Genomic DNA, 20,349 nt, shown 5'->3' with positions numbered 1-20,349 from the left:
GGCTTCAAGGAGGAGGCAAAGCCCATGCTGGAAGGAGGCATTAGAATGCCAGATGAAGGAGAGTGGAAGTGCAGGCTGGACAACAGCATGGAAGTGAGCAAAAGAGTATTTACAGGACTGGGATAGAAAATGCAAGCAGTGTGTGTGTGAGTACATGTGTATGTGTGTGCGGGGGAGCATGTGCGTGCATGTGTATATGAGTGAGCATATGTGTACAGGGTGAGAGGTGATAAGTGAGCAAGTGTTATAACACTGCTTACAAAGTCTCTGAAGGCAGTGGTTTGGGCTCTACCAACCCGCCGCCGCCCCTCCCCCGCCGCCCCCTGAGAGAAGGGTACTTAACCAGTAGTTAAGAGAGTGGGTTCTGGAGGCGGAGACCTGGTTTAAAATCCTAAGTGTGCCATTTTCTAGCTGGGTGAGTTTGGGCTAGTGACCTAATGTCTCTGGGTCTGTTTCCTCATCTGTAATATGAGCATGATAATCCCTTAGTGTTGTGATATCTAAATGCCTTAGAACACTACCTAGCACACAGAAAAAGCTCATTTTTTAAGCTAATATTATTACTACCCTACAGTTCTAATATAAAATGAAGGAAACGGGACAGTATTTCCTCAGCTCCATTTATATTTGAGAAAACACATAGGATCTAAGGTCCAATAACAACTTTGCGTGGATTCTAGAGCCACATTACCGGCGTTCAACATTTAGTAAGGTACTACTTTGGGCAAGCTAAGGAACCTCCCTATGCCTCAGTTTCCTCATCTGTCAAACAGCTACTTTCTAGGGTTGTTGTGTGGATTACACGAGCGAATGCATGGAAAACACTCAGAACCATGTTATCATACCTAGTTGTAAGAAGAACCACCAGAAGTTACACAGCATTTCCCAGGCACTGTTCTCCCTGCTTTTCACTTAGCAACTATGATTATTCTTTGTATGTGTTAAGCTAGTACCTGAAGGTGAGGGTTCTGCCCACGTTCCCCTCAGCCTATGGAAAAAGAGAACAATGATTTCTGCTTGCAGTTACTTATGTGAGAACCAGGCTAATCGGGGTAAGAAATATTTTATTCCCTTGGGAAGAGAGTTGTCACCGAAAGTGAGTGGCGGTCAGGCTGTCATCACCCAGACATCAGTCTGGAAGGCCAGCCCATTCCCGGCCTGCGGGGAGTTCATTTACCTTCAGGGGGAGTGGTGCTTTCAGAGTTTTCTCCGCCCTCGTCAGCCTGATTGGCAACCACGCTCCCACTCTTGGTCCTTCGCAGAACACTCAGAGCTCGGTTTATTTTTTTAAACGATCTGCTTCTAATGGAGGATCGCTCGAAGGGCCGTGCTGAGGAAAGGAGAGAAGGAACAGTGGCCACACAGTCACAGAAGCCCTCCCTTAGGCCCGCGTCTGGGAAGACATGCGCAGGAAAACACGCACGCGGATCGCTGCTAGGTGGCAGGGCGATAGAATTCACTTAGGAATGTTTTCTAAATTTTTCTACAAGGAAATTGCACGGCTTGTTTAAAATCTGCTCTTCTTTTTTTTCCTGGACCGGACTGAACAGACCAGCACCTTTCTGGAGCAGCATGGATGGGAAGGAACTGACACGGCGGGCGTGATGAATCATTAGGCCTGGCTTCAACCCCTTTCACCAACTCAGATTACACACTTTTTTTTATTTTATTGAATTTTTACAGAGATAGAGAGCTAGAAACATCGATGAGAGAGAAACATCGATCAGCTGCCTCCTGCACACACCCCACTGGGGATGTGCCGCAACCAAGGTACATGCCCTTGACCAGAATCGAACCTGGGACCTTTCAGTCCGCAGGCCGATGCTCTATCCACTGAGCCAAACCAGCCAGGGCCAGACTACACACATTTTTAATGATCTGAGGGACTCGTGGTTCTATTTCACTTTGGAGAATTGGACATTGCATCGCTACCAGAATGACTTCTCTTTAAAAAAAAAAAAATTCGAGAACTTTCCACAGTGACTATTCCACGGAGGGCCACCCCAAGGCAAAGAACCCATTCCCGGACAACCACCCATTTGACTCACCCCTCGTTCGGTTGCTCCGGCCAAAGTCCGATGGGCTGTCTGCTGGCTGCCCGTCCTCTGCCGCGGACACGTAGGCAGGGTTGTCCAGGCCAGGCTCGTCTGTCATTAAGGCGATGGTGGCAGCGGCAGAAACCTCCGGGAGGAGTGTCGTGGCCGCGAGGCTCGCACAGCCGTCCGCACAGCCATCCTGGGAGCGCCTCTTCCTGTCCTTGGTCAGGCCATAGTGGGAGGCGCCTTTACAGCTGCAAGAAAACCAGGAGAAGTGGCTCCAGCTTTGCTCCTTACCCACCAGCCTCTACTGGAGAGAGGCCCGCTTGCTACTCTCCAAGCTTGATTGTTCACCCCTAGATGTTCTACCTCCCTTTTCATACATCCGTACTCAGCATACCCTTGCCAACAAAATGAACTGATAATTTGAGATAAATTTTGAAAGATGCTCCTTGCATTCTCCTAAAGCAATCTCTGTACTGGCCTCTGGAATGCACATGCATGAAAGTTGTCAAGGTGTCTTCGTGACTAGGGCTTGAGGCTGGTGATCTTCAGCTATCTGGATGGTAATTCCTTCTTGCTGGTGTTTATTTTGACCACCAAAGGGCTTAGTCACATTCTCAGTCCTGTCTTTTGGGTTTAGCTCCCAGAGCTCTGAACATAAATACCAAGTTCCTCCCAGAGTCCATATTTAACTGCCCATGGAAACAGAGTCGCCCCCACCGCCAGGCCACAGGAATTTACTCCGCATTGCTATTCTCGAGAGGCGGGCTTGCTAGCTTCCCTTCTCTACATCTGGGCTAGTCTCAGTGAGGCTCCCACGCACTGCAACATTTCATTCATTGTCATGTCTTCTAACGTTGGGAGAGTAAAACAACATCCACAATCTTAAAAAAAAAAAAAAAAAAGGACATAAAACGTAATTGTCTATACCCATTTACCATCCATGTTAAACAGCAGGCCCACGGGCTAGGGCCGAGGTCGGCAAACTGCGGCTCGCGAGCCACATGCGGCCCTTTGGCCCCTTGAGTGTGGCTCTTCCACAAAATACCACGGCCTGGGCGAGTCTATTTTGAAGAAGTGGCGTGAAAAGAAGTTTAAAAAATTTGGCTCTCAAAAGAAATTTCAGTTGTTGTACTGTTGATATTTGACTCTGTTGACTAACGAGTTTGCCGACCACTGGGCTAGGGGACCAGGGTTTGAGTTGATCTAGGTCCATACTTTGCTATGAATGTACTTCTGTGTGCCACTGGGCAAGTCGTTTCAGCTCTCAGGTAGGGTTTTGGTCAGAAAATGGTGATGATTGAACTACCTCATTGCACGGTGGTGAGGCAGCAGCCACAGACAGCCACACCAGCTTCTACAGTTGTTGTGAGGGCAGAGATTAGATCGGTGAGCCCTTTTAAGAAGTGGCCATTTGCATATAATGGACGTGCTAATTAGTATTTTTTTTAAAATCAACTCATTACACAAAACCTTATATGGCTGAGCCATTTTACACACTTAATCTTAGCCCAAAGAACAAGAAGCAATGAGCTATTTTAAATAACCCAGTGGAGAGCCTACTTGGAGTGATGCTTCATGTAAGATGCTTGAAAGTAAACAGAACCAAATGGCAGTCTACAGTCAACATGCAGACAGGATTGATAGGGCCCATAGAACCACAGAGCGGGTGAAGAGCAGGGCCTATTGTCCCGGTCAGAATTCTTGCTTTCAAGTTTACCAAGCTGTGTGATCTGGGGCAATTTTGTTAACCTTGTTAAACTTTCTAATCTGCACATACACTTTGGGTGGCTGTGAGGTCTGGCTGACATTAAGTCTTGTCGAGAGTTTAGTACCTGACCAGATAGATAGATGGTTTTCAATAGATTGTAGCTGCTTGCACAATCTATCCATTCTAAGATGCTCCTTTTTTCACACTCTCACATCTCTGAGGATGCACGGGGGCTGATGGCTCATACAGCTTCTGTTGCAAGCTGAAGCCATGATGCATATGCCACTGCCCCAGCATGGTAACCATGGCACAGCTGTCCCTCTTGTCACCCCTACTGAGACACATCCACTCTCGGTACCACAACATTGAGTTTAATTGCCATTAACTGTCTTAGAAGAAGTTACATTATGATTCAGGATTGAAATGAAAAGCTACTGTATATTTAGAAAGTCTCAAAAACAGCAGTGGTATGTACATTTGGTATCGGTAAAGCAAATATTCCTTGTTAGGAGGAGGACAGAAATTCCACATTTTCTTGCCAGGAGACAAGCAAATGCTTTATTTGCTTAGAAAGATACCCCCCAAGGAGATGAAAAGTGGTGTTACATTTTGTTACTGAGATCATGCAAAAGGATTGGCCTATTTTATGCCAAACAACACAACTAGAGGGCAGGAGAAGTCACCAATTCATCTCCATGGATTTCAAAGCCCCAAGTGTCTGATGTGACCAATCCACACATCACAGGGATATCTTTGAAGGTGTTTTGAGATAATTCAACCAGTGGCAGATTTTTACATTTTCTTTTCTTGTTGATACATGAAATATAATGTTTCTTATAATCAGTGGCATCTTAGATCGGATGAATGTGGTTTTGCTATTGGTAGAAAGGGACTTTGATTATATAACCCTACACCCTTATCTTATCGAAGAAGAAACAGGCCTCCAGCTTCTAATGCTTGTCTTTCCCCACTGAAAGCATTCAAGCTCCCTGTTTGAATTGATGAGGTTTTACTCTTCTGATGAGCTACTCTGGCTTGGAATTATTCTGCTTAAAAATAGCAAAGCGGCTGATATGGGAAACTAAAAAATTGGAAGAAACACTGTGTGATGGAAAAAATAAAAGGCAGCGTGCATTTGAGCAACTCCAAAGTCATAAATACACGAGTGGAACACTTCCATGCAAGCCAGCAGTGTTTGGTTAGCAATGCATGGGAAGGAAGTTCCTAGACTATTTAGTTGGACTGGGAAGAGTCTCTTTTCTTGGGCAGCAATGCCCTTGCCCTTAGCCATGTGCCCTGCCAGAGCAGGAAATGAATTTTCCTATTGGACAAATGGCTGGCAAAGGGACAAGCCATGGCTTTCGGGGGTGGGGGTGGGGGTGGGTGGGAGGGTAGGCATAGCACATCCCAGTGGAAAAACGGTGGCATCCTATTCTGCTGCCTCATTTGTGAGGAGGTTAAAGATTTTAAAAGTATTCCAAGGCCAGAGCATTAAGAAACCATTGCTGTTTCACACCCTTGGAGTTCCAAAGACACATTTGAGTCCAGGAAAGGAAAACCTCATAACGTGGGTACGTAAGCCTTCCCCATGGCCTCATATCACAGCCATCCTTACGATGGCCGGAGAGGTACATAATCTAGACTTAATTTACCGTTCTGGCTCATAAGCCTTTGTAAAAATGGTTCTACTAAAGCAACTCATACTTGTACAGTGTTGCCTACTCCAGTTTCTTGGCTTAGCTTGAATCCGAGGCACAGAGTGATCTCTGAAGGTAGCAGCTTGTACTTAGTAATTATCTCTTTTGTGTTGACTAATAATGGGGCCGCTTGATTTACAAGCACAAAAGAGGGGAGGACTAGAGGAAGAGATGATTAGCATTGGCCAGTACAGGAACATACGGTGAACCCTGGGTTGTGTTCAAAGCAAGCAGGATTTATTCTCCTTTTAAGTTATCCTGAGCACTAAGTACTCTCAGGTGGTGATGGGCGATGGCCATGAACTTGAAGGATGAACATAAGGAACATGGAAAACCATTTTTCAAACAAACCATGCACTTCTGATATGTTCTCTGTTCAGCACAGCAACTCTGAAACTCATTTATTTATTTTTTGATGTGTTAATAATGGAGTTGGGATCTTGAGCTCCTATATCAAAGTGAGCTAGATGCAAGTTAGTCTTAATATAAGAATGCTGATGCTGGGTGCACCGTCGAATATTGTCCTTTTTGCAAGGGTGGGGAGCAAGAAGAGAAAATGAACCCCCTTCTTGTAAAAATTCCTGAGCCCATGGTTTCGCTATTAACAGCAGTTGACATGAAGCAGGATGGACCCAGGCATAATTCACAGAGGCTCTGATGGGGCGTCCTCCACTGAGTGTAGCACACCGGGCAACACAAGCTGGCTTGCAGGGGAGGGCTAGCTTCTGAGGGTGAGCTATCCACTATGACAGAAGAATAAAAGCTGTCCACAAGAAAACGAGTCTCAATACTCTCATCACAACAGTCTGGGTAACTCTACAACCTCCCTTTGATCTAACTTTCCTTACATTCTTTCTCTCTTGGTTCACTTCTGAATTAGGTAAACATTGGGGCTGCTCTTCATGTTGAGTTCATTAATTGCACGGTCTGGTCCTACTTGAAGCGAGGCTTGCAAACTCATGTGCTAGTCAGGTGAGGAAATGAGGGAGGTCGGGCTGGGAGGGGAGGACCATGGTGAGCAGTGTTTCAAAAGTGCAGCAGCCTATACAGCTACAGACTTTGCTGAGCATTGCCTCAAGAAGACCAGCTCAAGAGCAATTACGTAAAAAAATAAAAAAATAAAAAAAATGGGTACATCTAAATTAGAAAGAAGTAAAACTGTCATGATTTGTAGGTGACATGATATTATACATAGAAAACCCTAAAGACTCCACCAAAAAAACTGGTAGAACTAACAAATTCAATAAAGTTGGAGGATACCAAGTCAATATACAAAAGTATGTTGCATTTCTATACACTAATAATTATGTCAGAAAAAGAGTACAGAAAAGGGAACCCTTGTACACTATTGGTAGGAAAGTAAAATGGTGAAGCCATTATGGAAAACAGTATGGAGGTTCCTCAAAAAATTAAAAATAGAACTACCATAGGATCCAGTAATTCCACTTTTGGGTATTTATCCAAGGACATAGAAAACACTAATTTGAAAGATATCTACACTCCCATTGTAGCACTTCTATAGTAGCTAAAATATGGAAGCAATCTAAGTGTCCATCAATAGATGAATGGATAAAGGAAAGGTGACATATATATATACTAGGTGCATGAATTTGTGCATGGGTGGGGTCCTCCTGGGTGGCCTGCAGGGATCGGGCTGAAACCCGCAGTCCAACGCCGCATACAGCTCCTACCTGCTGCTCCCGTTCATCCTGGCCCCACTGTGCCTGCCGCGGGCTTGCGCCCAATCAGTCCCGATTGGGAGAGGCTCACGCTGCCACAGCAGCGCTCACCAGCTATGAGCCCTGCATCTGGCGCCCTCCCAAGGGGAGTGGCCTGTGGGATCAGGCTGAAACTGGCTCTCCGACATCCCACTGAGGGGTCCCAGATTGTGAGAGGGCCAGGCCAGGCTGAGGGACCCCACTGGTGCACGATTGGGCCAGGGAAGGAGCGCTGGAGGGCTCCAGGGCATGTCTAGCCCATCTTGTCAGTCCTGATCAGCCAGACCCCAGCAGCAAGCTAACCTACCAGTCGGAGCATCTGCCCCCTGATGGTCAGTGCATGTCATAGTGAGAGGTTGAGCAGCCTTAGCATATCATTAGCATATTACGCTTTGATTGGTTGTTCTACCATTTGGTCTATTTGCATGTTACCCTTTTATTATATAGGATAAATCACACACACAATGGATTATTATTCAATCATAAAAATGTAATGAAATTTTGCCATTTGTGACAATATGGATGGAACTTGAGGGCATTATGCTAAGTGAAATAAGCCAGACAGAGAAAGGCAAATACCATATAACCTCATATGTAAAATCTTAAAAAATAAACAAATAAAAACCAAGCTCATAGAAACAGAACAGATTGGTGGTTACCAGTGGTGGGGGAGGGGTATTGGTGAAATGGGTGAAGGGGTTAAATGGCACAAACTTCCATTTATAAAATAAATAAGTCATGGACATATAATGTACAAAAATGGTGACTATAGTCGATAATGCTGTATTGCATTTTTAAAAGTTGCTAAGAGAGTGAATCTTAAAAGTTCTCATTGCTAAATTTTATAATTATGTATGATGATGATGTTAACTAGACTTATTGTGATCATTTTCAATATATATATACATAAGGAATCATGTTGTACATCTGAAACTAATATGCTATATGTCAATTATACTTCCATTTAAAAAAAGATCGTGATACACACATAAACAAAATAAAAGATAAAAATCACATGATCATATCAATAAATGCAGAAATGGAATAGGATAGAGAGCCCAAAAATAAACCCATGATAAAATCCAACACCCATTTATGATTTAAAAATCTCAGCAAAGTGGGAATAGAGGGAACATAACTCAATGTAATAAAGGCCATATATGCAAACCTATAGCCAACATCATACTCAGTGAGCATAAACTACAAGCGTTTCCCTTAAGACTGGGAACAAGACAGGGATGTCTGCTTCCACCACTCAACATAGTTCTGAAGTCCTAGCCAAAACAGTGAGACAAGAGAAGAAATAAAAGATATCCAAATTGAAAATGAAGAAATAAAACTGTCATTATTTGCAGATAACATGAAAACCCTGACTAGAACTGATAAATGCATTCAGCAAAGTAGCTGGATATAAAGTAAATATTCAGAAATCAGTGCATTTCTATATACCAATAATTTACTATCAGAAAAGGAAACTAAGAAAACAACCCCATTTACAATTGCATTAAAAATAATAAAATACCTAGTAATAAACTTAACCAAAGATATAAAAGACCTGTACTCAGAAGATTATAAAGACACTGAAGAAAGAAATTGAAGAAGATAAAATAAGTAGAAGCATATACTGTGTTCTTGGGTAGGAAGAATTAACATCATTAAAATGTCTATACTACCCAAAGTAATCTATAGATTCAATGCAATTGCTATCAAGAGATCAATGGCATAATTCACAAAACTAAAGCAAATATCCCCAAAATTTATGTAGAACCACAAAAGACCCTGAATAGCCACAACAATCTTGAGAAAGAAGAACAAAGTTGGAGGAATCACACGATGTGATATTGAACTATATTACAAGGCCATAGTAATCAAATAGCATCGTATTGGCATAAAAACAGACATATAGATGAATGGAATAGGATAGAGAGCCCAGAAATAAACCCATGCCTTTATGGTCAATTAATATTTGACAAAGGCGGCAAGAACATACAATGGGGGTAAAGACAGACTATTCAGTAAGTGGTGTTGGGAAAATTGGACAGATACATACAAAAAAAAAAAAAAAGAAAGAAAGAAAGAAAAAAGAAAAGTAGACCATCTTCTTACACCATACACCAAAATAAACTCAAAGTGGATTAAAGACTTAAATGTTAGGCTGGAAACCATAAAAATACTTAGAAGAAAACATAGGCAGCAAAATCTCAGACATTTCTTATAGCAATATTTTTTCTGATATATCTCCTTGGGCAAGGGATATAAAAGAAAAAATAAACAAATGGGACTACATCAATCTAAAGAGTTTTTGCACAGCAAAGGAAACCATCAACAAAATGAAAAGACAAACCACTGAATGGGAGAACATATTTACCAATGATACATCTGATAATGGGTTAATATCTAAAATTTATAAAGAACTTATACAATTCAACACCAAGAAAACAACCCAGTTAAAAAATAGGCAAAGGATCTGAATAGACACTTCTCCAAAGGGGACATTCAGATGGCTAACAACATATGAGAAGATGGTTAATGTCACTAATCACCAGAGAGATGAAAATTTAAACCACAATGAGATAGCACCTCACACCTGTCAGAATGGCTATCATCAATAAATCAGTTAATGATTGGTGAGATGTGGAGAAAAGATAACCCTAGTACACTGCAGATTGGTACAGCCACTGTGGAAAGCAGTATGGCGTTACCTCGAAAAATTGAAAAATGGAACTGCCTCATGACCCAGCAATTCTACTTCTGGGGATATATCCAAAGAAACCCAAAACACTAATTTGAAAGAATATATGTACCCCTATTGTGGTGTTATTTACGATAGCCAAGATTTGGAAGCAGCCCAAGTGCCCATCAATAGAGGAGTGAATAAAAAAGCTGTGGTATATTTACACACTGGAATACTACTTGACTGTCAAAAAGAAGGAAATGTTACCCTTTGCGACAGCATGAATGGACCTGGAGAGCATTATGCTAAGTGAAATAAGCCAGTTAGAGAAAGACAAGTACTATATGATTTTACTTATATGTGGAATTTAATGAAAATAAAAACTAACAACTAAAATAGAAACAGACTTATAGAGAACAGACTGACAACTGCCAGAGGGGATGGGGGTTGAGGGGCTGGGTGAAAAAGGTAAAGGATTTATGCAAAAAAACTAAAAAATTAAAAAATTTTAAAAAAGATCAGCCCAGTGTTGCTGAAGCAAGCGATTTGGAAGCTGAACTCCCCAGTTTTTAACATGAAATCTCTTGATTTTAAAAGTTGGCAACAAGTTCAAAATTTTTAAGAACATCATGTTGGCCAAACAAAACACATCTGTAGGCCAGATCTATCTCAAGGGATGACAAATTGCAACTTCTGGGAATAAAATAAAACTGCCAATGTGGGTGAGCCAGGCTGATTTCTCTCTTTTCAGTCCTCCAGGAAGCAACACTAGCATTGTCTCGCTCTCCCCCTCACCCAGCACCTCCCCCCCACTTGTGTGTGCATGCATGCACAGGGGAAATGGCCCGAAAGGGGGTTCTCTTTCATTATTTGTCCCAGCCCCATTTCTGATCCAAGTCAGACTAAGATTGAATTCTCAACTGTTTCTCTTTCACTCCTGGAAGAGCTAATCGCTTGCCCAAAGCTATTATATAATGGGAGAGGGAGACATCCAACCCTAATGGGGGTATTCGCTGTCAGGCAGAGGACCAAGATTAGAGGATCTGGAGGAAGCAAGTTTCCCTGCCGATAGCTTCAGCTATTCTGCTGAACAGAACTCAGACTTTGCTCAAAGTAGGTACCCAGGGGCCAGGCTGAGAGACAGATGCAAGAGAGGAGATGGTCGCTTTGAGAGAGCAACAGGCTCTCTCTCCTTTCTGTTCTGGAGCAAGGCAGCTGGGAGACAGGACCCTGGAAGCCTCAGGAACTACTGTGCTCCAACTCACAGAAAGTCTTTGTCACCATGCTAGCGACCCCAGAGGCTCAGGTGGGCCTTGGTCATGCATGCTCAGCTCTCAACTCCAGCTCCAGGGCCACCACCCTGCCCTCCTGACACCACGCCTCCATGGCTTTGCAATATGTCCTACCTAGCCTATCTCCCTGCTCCAGTCTTCCTCCCCATTCCCCATCCAACCCATCCTGACCACTCCCACACCTTCTTTTTAGTGATGTTCCAGGACTTTCTTGAACTGTGTTGATCATAACCTTACTACAGGCATGCAATGCATGTCTACATCACTATAGTCTGGAAATCCAGAAGGGTTTGGGAAGAGGACAGCTAATGTCTATTGATCTACTATGCTGTACTTATGTGGTCTTTTTTTTACCCTCCTAACCAGCCTGTGCTAGTAGTTAAACCACCTCCACTTCACGGATGAAGATATGAAAGCTAGAAGAGAAGAAAGCCTGGTCAAGGTTCCCAGAGGGCAGCTGGAGTTGGAATCCAAGCTGGGGGGTTCCATGCTTTCTCCCCACCATGGCCTGGCCTCCGGCCCAGAGCCTCCCCTGCACTCCAGGCTCAGATATCAAACTGCTCACCCCATGTCTTCATTTACATGTCTCACAGGCACCTGGAGCTTCATGCATCAGACACCCTAACTTTCCCTGCCAAACCAGCTCATCCCGCATCTTCCCCATTTTATTAAATAGCACCTTATATCTGTCCTGTCATGCAGGCCCAAAACCTCAGAGTTATCCCTGCTTCCTTTTCTTCTCTCAACACCCCAAATATAATCCAGCAAGATCTCTCCAGGATCCAACTACTTCTCATCACTCCCACTGCCACCACCCTGGCCCAAGCCACCATCATCAATGCCCAGATTACTGCAACAGCCTCCTGAGAGGTTTTCCTGTTTCCACATTCACTCCCCTTCCCCATCTATTCTCAACAGAGCAGCCAAAGAACCCTTTTACAATAGGCCACCATCTTACTAAACCATACGATCCTTACAAGGGCCTGTACTTTCTGTCCCGTTACTTCTGCTCTCATCTCCACTCCTCATCATTCAGGCCCTGCTGGTCTTCACACTGGCCTATCATGTGCCCGATTCCAGGGCTCTGCATCTTGCTGTTGTCTAGAATACTCGTTCTCCAGATGCCCTCCTGGTCTAGTTCCATAATTAAGGCAATAGATCCAAAGTGTAAACCTTTATCAAGATGGCTTTCTCACATTGGTGCCTGGAAAAGAGCTGGCTCATGGGTTCCCGTGTCACTCCTGGCCAATGGTCAAGGCACATCGGCTCTGCCTCAGCTGACTGGGTAGCTGTCTTGCTCCACAGGGTATAAAGGACTGGAGGGAAGGGACAAAGCTTTGCAAGTGGGTAACAATCACAGGGTATGCATATCACAGATCCCCTAGGGCAGGCACTCAGCCAACAGGTGTTAAGTTGAATTAACCAGAAGCTGCCTCTTTGGTGTTCTGTTTGTTCAAATTAACAAACTGGGAATTGATGGATTCGCCAACATTACTGATACCATGTAATTGTTGTGGCTTATTGTGTGGCTTCTCCCTCAGCAAGCTCAGAATTTTCCTTTTCATTTCCCTACACCCCAACTCAAGATGAGGGAAAGGAAGACTTTTTTTCAATTTCCCTTTTGTTTGTCACATACTTCCCTAATAACTTAGTAGGATTTTATTTGATCTGTGTTTTAAAACAATTATGCACATGCTAAGACTAAGAGTAATGATTGCCATATACATTCTTTTGTTATTTTATGCTGATCCAGCAGAGTTTTTAAAGAGTGATTTGAAATACATTTTCCATCAATAAACACTTACGGGGGGGACCTCCTGAGAAAGAGGAAGCAGCAAAGTAGAAAAGGCAAAGACTTTCAAGTTTAAAACACCTTGGGTGAATCCTAGGTCTGCTACCTTGAGCTCTGTGACTCTGGACAAGTTCCTTAATTCCTCTAACCCTCATTTCCCACATGTAAGATGGGCAAATAATGTTTATTTACTGGGGTTTAAAGAGTCATGCAAAGTGCCTAACTATCTGAAATACAGTAGTAACTCAATAAGCAGTGACTAGCATAGTTATTATATATCAGGCATAATGTTAGACACTGTGAGTTCAAAGAAAAATACTACACAGTGTTTGCACTTGAGAATAACGCGAAAACAGTAAAACAACCAAGCCACATTATCAGAGAGAGTTAGAGGTATGAGCCAAGTGTTGGGAGAGCTCGAGGGAGGGGCCCCTCATTACTCTGCCTGGACTAATCAGGAAAGGCTTCCCAGAAGAGGTGAAATCTGAGCTAAAGCTAGGAAAATGAGTGACAGTGGCCTATCAGACTAGTTGTGAAGGCCACATTCAAAGGCCCCAAGGATGCAAGTGCATGGTAGTTGCCAGAAATATTGGGTTAAGTGCAGACTTTGTCCCAAGTGACACTGACAGGTAAAGAACAGAGCTTAAATGAGACCAAGGAGGGAGAGAAATGCTGGCGGGGGGGGGGGGGGGGGGGGGAAGAGTTGAGCAGAAGGTGCTGGGATAAAAAAACCCTAAGACACCTGACTTCTAGTCCATTACCCACTTCTGGGGTTCAGTAGGGCTAAGCCATGGTCTTGGGGGCCAGAGACAAGTGGGCATTTGCAGGAGGCTAAAGCAAACAGCAGTTTGCATATTAATGCAAAAAGAAAACATTGGAAGGCCAATGGACTTTGATATTCAGCAGGGCTGAAAATCAGCATAATACTGCCTTGCTGGGGGCTCAGTGGATCAAGGCAATTTCCTAACCTGATAATCTTTATTTTTTAATATATTTTATTGATTTTTTACAGAGAGGAAGAGAGAGGGATAGAGAGTTAGAAACATCGATGAGAGAATCATCGATCAGCTGCCTCTTGCACACCCCCTACTGGGGATGTGCCCGCAACCAAGGTACATGCCCCTGACCAGAATCGAACCTGGGACCTTTCAGTCCGCAGGCCGACGCTCTATCCACTGAGCCAAACCGGGTCCGGCAACCTGATAATCTTTATATGATTTACCAAACTTTATCTCTGATATACCTGTATGCATTGCTAAAGGGCAAACGTGTATTCAAGTAAATAAATAGCAGACCAGGCCAGAAGTCGGTGTGTGTCTTCAAGAAAGAGGCTCCACCTGGCCCCCAATGCCTTCTAAATTCATATTTCTTGTACAGTAGGTCCTCGGGTTACGATGGAGATCCGTTCCTATGGCTTGACGTAACGCAATTTTTGCCATAAGTCAGAACCCACCTACATAAGCACCTACATCACTCACGTGGAGCACATACACAGCAGTAATGAAATGAAACAGTAAAAAAAAAAAAATTAAAAGAAAGATAACAATTCCTGACCTTTACTTGTGGTAAATAAATAATAAAAAATTTAAAGCACACAGGTACATATGTCGAAATGGCGGAACTTTTTTTTTTTTTAATAAATGGGAGATGGTGATGTAACCACAAACGACGTACGTCAAGTCCAATGTAACCCGAGGACTGTCTGTATAGCATTTTCATTTGTGCGTCGGCCCCTCCTTCAGATCCTGAACCCTAGCTGTGCAGGTCATGGCAGGCATTGAGAAGTCTGATGCCAACACAGAAGAGGGTCAGCAGGAGCAGGAAGGATGAAGTTGACAATGGAAGGCTCAAAGTCACCTCCTAACATAGATTCCATGACCATCAGTCTAAAGCGGACCACCACTCCCAGCCTACCAGTCACCACTGTCACTTCCTTAGCACTTAAATGTTTGGAAGTTATTTTGTATGTTTATTTGCTTTTCTTTTAAATAACTGTCTCTGCCTGCACCCCCCACCCCAAAGCATATAGCTTCCGTACGAGTAAATGTTCATGCTTGTCTGCTTCACAACACTGTGCAAACAGCACTCATGGTCGGAGTCAGCCGTGTGTATCAGAGCAGCCTGAGAGATTCTGGGAGCCTCTATGTTTTTCTTGCCCTTTTATTGGATGTTTTCTGTTTATACTTTTACGTGTGCCGGCCCAGATAGGTTTTAATCATTGCAGGCGTCCTTGATTCTTCTTTTGAAAGAATGTAGGGTGTGTCTTTTAAATGCATCACTAATATTTTATGACCCTTTTAATGCAAAGCACTAGAATTCTTTATTGTGTAGAAGATAAAAATAAATGGATCAGTCATCCTCTTCCAAAACAGTCCCGTTGGAGCTCTCTGGGCCCACCCTCGAGCAGGACCCAGCCTTGCTAATTAAGTCTTGATCATGTTACTTGGAAAAGACGCAAGTGACAGCAACACAGCATCTATTAATACCACTCCTCTGGTTTTCACAGCTTGGTCCTGAGCACAGGACCCATTTCAGAAACTTTGATTTCTGATTGGATCATTATTTTCTATATTTCACTTGCTTTACCTGCAATTTCTTAAATAATACCTCTTTGGTCTAAGAACATTAGGTAAGGTCATTATTCCTTATCTGGATTACTTTTCCCCCCCAAGTTTAAACTCTTATTCCCTGAGGTCATATTACATGGCCACTCACTTAGCTAGCAGAAACCATATGTGAAAAAAAATCATTAGCACTTTTGTGTAGTCATGGGTGAAGTAAACATCAGTTAGTAAGTAAAAGAGGTCAGAGCTTGGGCCAGCACCCCCTCTGGGAGTCAGTTGAGGCTCTTGAGTATGAACTTGAACCCTAAAGGTCCTGACCCTGGAGCATCCAAGGACTTCTTACATCACCACCAACCACACACTCCTTGCTCTCATTAGCTCCCATCTTCTGCTTCCAAACCGCTGGGGAAGATGTCCCCAGCAATTCCAACCACCCCTGCCTCACTTGTTAATGAATACCAGAAAGAGAAAATTCAAAACAAACTGGAAAACGACATGAAAACGCAGGCCAAGCTGTAGGCAGCCAGAACCCCAGTCTCTTGACTTGGGCGGGGCAGAGAGAGGTGCAGGATGCTCTTAAAGTAGAATCAGCTCAGGAAACAAACGGTCCAATGCCAATCTAAATAAGCACACTTGACTCAGTTTACCAAATATGCCGTCATGTTCCCATGGAGTAGATCCACCGTGCTGTGCAGGATTGAGAAATGTTTGGCCCATCTGCCCAGTGTCCATTTTTATTCTGGGGGAAGGCAGGGAAGAAGTGGCTATTCTTTTACCTTACATTAATAGCTCTCCTTTTCTATTTTTTCTATTAGTTTACAGACTTAATCCTGTAAGACGATCTGGATCTGTAGCTACATCCTTTTGTCCTTCTCAACACTAATTAATAACTTACAATTACAGCCAACACAGTACACTTACTCTGGACCAGACACTATTCTATGTGCTTCGTCCATATTAACCCATGCAGTCCTCACATCATCCCAGTGAGGAAGACCCCCTATCACCATTTTGCTAATGAGAAATTAAGGCACAGAGAGACTAAGCAACTTTCCCAAGGTCACACAGCTGGTAATTGGAGGGGCTGGGATTTGAACCTAAGGCAGATAGACTTTTAGTTGAGGCATGAACCTTAGGATGTAATGCACCCTAGTGCCTGGTGATTCCGAGGTGACTGCAATGTGAGAGGCAGAGAAAAAGCACGAAAAATTAAAAACAGGTTACTTAGAACTGTATTCTCTTTCCTATAAATATTTTTTCACTGCCAGTTTAGTGGCTGCTCTGTGGACTGCATACAGCATGGGCTGGCGAGTGTGGCCTGTTCTGATCAAGTCGGCGGGGGCATCTTCAGGCTGCAATTGACAAGCATGAGCTGTGAGCTTCCAGCTGCCTGTGCCTTCGCATCTGCTCTGACAACAGGGCCATTGTGAGTGCTGCTTGCTTGGTGGGTCCGTGGGCGGGGAGGCAGCTGCAGTGGTCCTCACATGCCCTTGGGCTTGCTATCTTCCTGCCATTCTTCCTCCCTGAAAATAACCTGATTATCTCTCAGAATGGGTGTGGCCCCAAGCATCCTAGGTGGCAGAAGCTTAAAATGATCCTGTCTAGGTGTGTGGGCCCCTCTAGGGGATTTACTTATTCCTCCTCTAGAGGGAGCCCTTCAGTCCAGGCATTCACGTTCCAGTACTCAGTATAAATACACAGCAATTGGGGCAAAGCAGGATTTATCAGGAGAAAAGAGGTTTACCTGTCATCCCAGGCTGGCTAGGAGCACACCTTCTCTCCTGTTAATCAGAAGTCATAGGAGAAACCACCTGACTGTCCTTTGTTCAGTGCTTGGTCTTTATCGCTAGGCATGGCAGTGGGGTTTATCCTGTTAATCTCTGCCCCAGCTGGGTCAGATTATCCCCATTTTACAGATGGGGAAAAACATGATGCTCAGAGGCATTAAGTAATTTGTCCAAGATGACACTGCACTAAAGCAAAGGAGCTGAAAGTCGATCAGACCTGTCTGGGACTTTGTTGTTGATTTAAACCCTGTGTATCACTGTCAAGGTATCTTATGATAATACTAGAGGCCTGGTGCACTAATTCGGGCATGGGTGGGGTCTGGCTGGCCCGCCCCAATTGGGGCCTATCAGGCCAGGCCGGCTGGCTGGGGGGAGGGGCCGCAGGCAGTTGGCTGGCCGGACCTGCCCACTGATGAAACTCCAGGGACAATTTGCATGTTAGCCTTTTATTATGTAGGATGAATAACTAACACACGTGGTTTTTAACATGGGTCAGATGGTTCTAAGCACTTTGTTCACTTAATCCTAACAAGAACCTAATGAGGTAGATGTGATTATTATCCCCATTTTGCAGATGTGAAAATGTAATACAAAGCTTCGCTTGCCCAAGGCACACAGAATCTAGGGTGACCAAGCACCCCCATTTGCCTAGAGCTGATTGGGGTCTTGGGATGTGAAATTTTCAGTTTCAAAATGGGGCCAGTCCCAGTCAAACCAGGACGAGCTGGTCACCCCTTAAGTGGCAGCGATTGAGCTTAAGGTCGGAGTTGCAACTCTGAGTAATATGTTCTTCCCCATGGTATTCTGCCACTTTTTTTTTTTTTTCTTTTCCTATGTTTTGCCCAAAGATTTAATAGAAACAGAAGCAAGTTGGGTGGGGGCGTTTGTGGTTTCAGGTCCACCCAGCGTGTGCTCACATGACAGCTTTTTAGAAGGGCTTCCAGAGGGCCACCCCAAACTGCTGCATCAGCACATCTCTCCCAGCAGCCCTTGCAGGTCCAAACTTCATGAAATCCCAGGGCTCCCAGAACGAGAGGAATCCACTCCACTGTTTAGCTAAGAAGAGCCCAGCCCATAGGCAGGAGGGCCTGATAAATACCAGCGCTGCTCCCTGGGGTGACACCTAAGGATTCCAGCCCCGAAACAGATGTGAAATTGACAGCAGTTCATGAGGGATGGCTGGGGGCTCGGGCCCAGTCCACATGCCAGGTCAATTCTTCACAGAGACGTCAGGATGGTTTACCCACTCTGAGTCTCCGGCATCTTCGGAGTCACGAAGACTTTTCCCTGGGCACTTGGGGGAGGAAGAGCAGACACTCTTCCTACTACAGATGATTTGAGTTTTTCTTCAACTACCCATGAATTAGGGGGTGTGTGGTGGTCATGGCAATGGTGGTGGCTGAAGGAGGGGGAGCATCTTCTTGTTGGTTAACATTCGGTCCCTGCAACTCTTGGCTTCCATTCAGAATTATCATCTTTACTTTTTAAAGCACTTAGAAACAACCAAAGTCTAGCTTTTCATTTCTGAGAAGTCAGGCTATGGATCAACTGTTCTATTTCAGGACTGACTAGGAAATGTTTTTAGGACAACGGGGAAAGGGTGGGCTGCATGGCGGCCAGGGTTTCTAAATATCGGAACTGGCTGCCCAGTGAGGTTTTCTGAATGGCTTTGAAAGCAGCAGCCTAGCTTTCCCACAGCCCGGGATGCGTCTTACTTGAGAGCCTTGAGTTTTTGTGAAGTCTGCACACCACAGGGGCTGCCCGGGTTCTCACAGCTCAGCGTGGCGATGGAGTGTGGGGGGCGGGAGAAGGTGGGATGGCATTCGAGTGGAAATCATTCCCAGACGGCGCTGTGAAGCATTTCCTTCATTCCTCAAAGCACATTCCACTCCACTTAGGAGAACTATGAAATGCTTGGGTTTCACCAGGACCTTTCTGAACTGGGTATCAGGAGCCCTCCTGGGTCCACTACTGGACACTTAGATACTGAGAAAGTGTGTTCTCCCTCACTCAGTTTGGGAATGGGTCATGTGGAGATACTTGACTTTTTTTTTTTTTGCCAAGTCTTTGTGCATGAAACAAACAGAAATTCAAAATTCCCAGCCAGTTTCTATTTGTGAATGAGCTTCCTCATTTAACCTTACTCCTTTTGTGACTATTTAATTCCCCAGGACTCTGTCATGCAAATAGGGGAGGGAGTGGATTGTTCTATTTGCAGGAAATGCTGACTTCTATTCACTTATTGGATAATTAAAAACCTCTTCTTTCACCCGGCCTGCGTGGCTCAGTGGTTGAGTGTCGACCTATGAACCAGGAGGTCACAGTTCGAATCCCTGAGGGGGTTGCAGGCTCCATCCCCAGTGGGGGTGTGTGCAGGAGGCAGCTGTTCAATGATTCTCTCATCATTGATGTTTCTATCTCTCTCTCCCTTCCTCTCTGAAATCAATAAAAGTATATATATTTTTAAAAATCCAAACCCTACTTTTTCCCCCTCTCTCTTGCTAGGCTACCTTTTGGCTATTGCTCTGCTAAATTTCTTTGGCTTGGCAAAAACTAGTCACTACACTAGACAAGGCATTTTGCAGTCGAGTACATCTACAAACTCATCACACCCACCTCCACCACAGTTCTCATCCAAGCTGGCCTCGCACCTGGGGTAGCTGCTGTTTGAACAAATCCAGCTCATTTTATCCAAAGCCTGCCTCTGATCTCATCATCTCTATTGAAGTTCATAGTCATCTTTCTTCTCTCTGAGCTCATTCATCCAGTTGTTCCACAAATATTTGAGTGACTACTAGCGTCTAACAAATGTAAGGCACAAGGTTAGGTGATCCTAAGACTTGGCCCTCCTGTAGTGAGTAATCCAGCACAGAAGACAGAAGACAAAAAGCACAGTGTGAGCCACACTTGCTTTACCCAGGACTCAGTTTCATTACATAATGACATGGAGTGCTGACGGACGTTGGATGGGTCTCTTCAACTAGGGTGCAAACTCCCTGAGACCGTGTCTTTTGTATTCTCCACCATTCATACATGGTTCAGAGCATGACAGATACCTATGATTTTTTAAAATAC

At 44.2% G+C, this 20,349-nt stretch overlaps 1 protein-coding gene across 1 annotated transcript in view; it reads right to left on the bottom strand.

The window, feature by feature from the left end:
• LNX1 (ligand of numb-protein X 1) overlaps window positions 1-20,349 on the bottom strand; it is a 110,043-nt gene that overhangs the window by 32,534 nt on the left and 57,160 nt on the right. Inside the window, exons 3-4 of the mRNA XM_008140311.3 lie at window positions 2,049-2,290; window positions 1,178-1,330 (exon numbers count right to left, since the gene is read on the bottom strand). Coding sequence (XP_008138533.1) covers window positions 1,178-1,330; window positions 2,049-2,290 — 395 coding nt within the window. The remainder of the gene's footprint in view (window positions 1-1,177; window positions 1,331-2,048; window positions 2,291-20,349) is intronic.

Source organism: Eptesicus fuscus, chromosome 2 (genome assembly GCF_027574615.1).
Source record: "Eptesicus fuscus isolate TK198812 chromosome 2, DD_ASM_mEF_20220401, whole genome shotgun sequence".
NCBI classification, from domain to species: Eukaryota; Metazoa; Chordata; class Mammalia; order Chiroptera; family Vespertilionidae; genus Eptesicus; species Eptesicus fuscus.
This window is presented reverse-complemented; position numbering and strand designations above follow the sequence as displayed.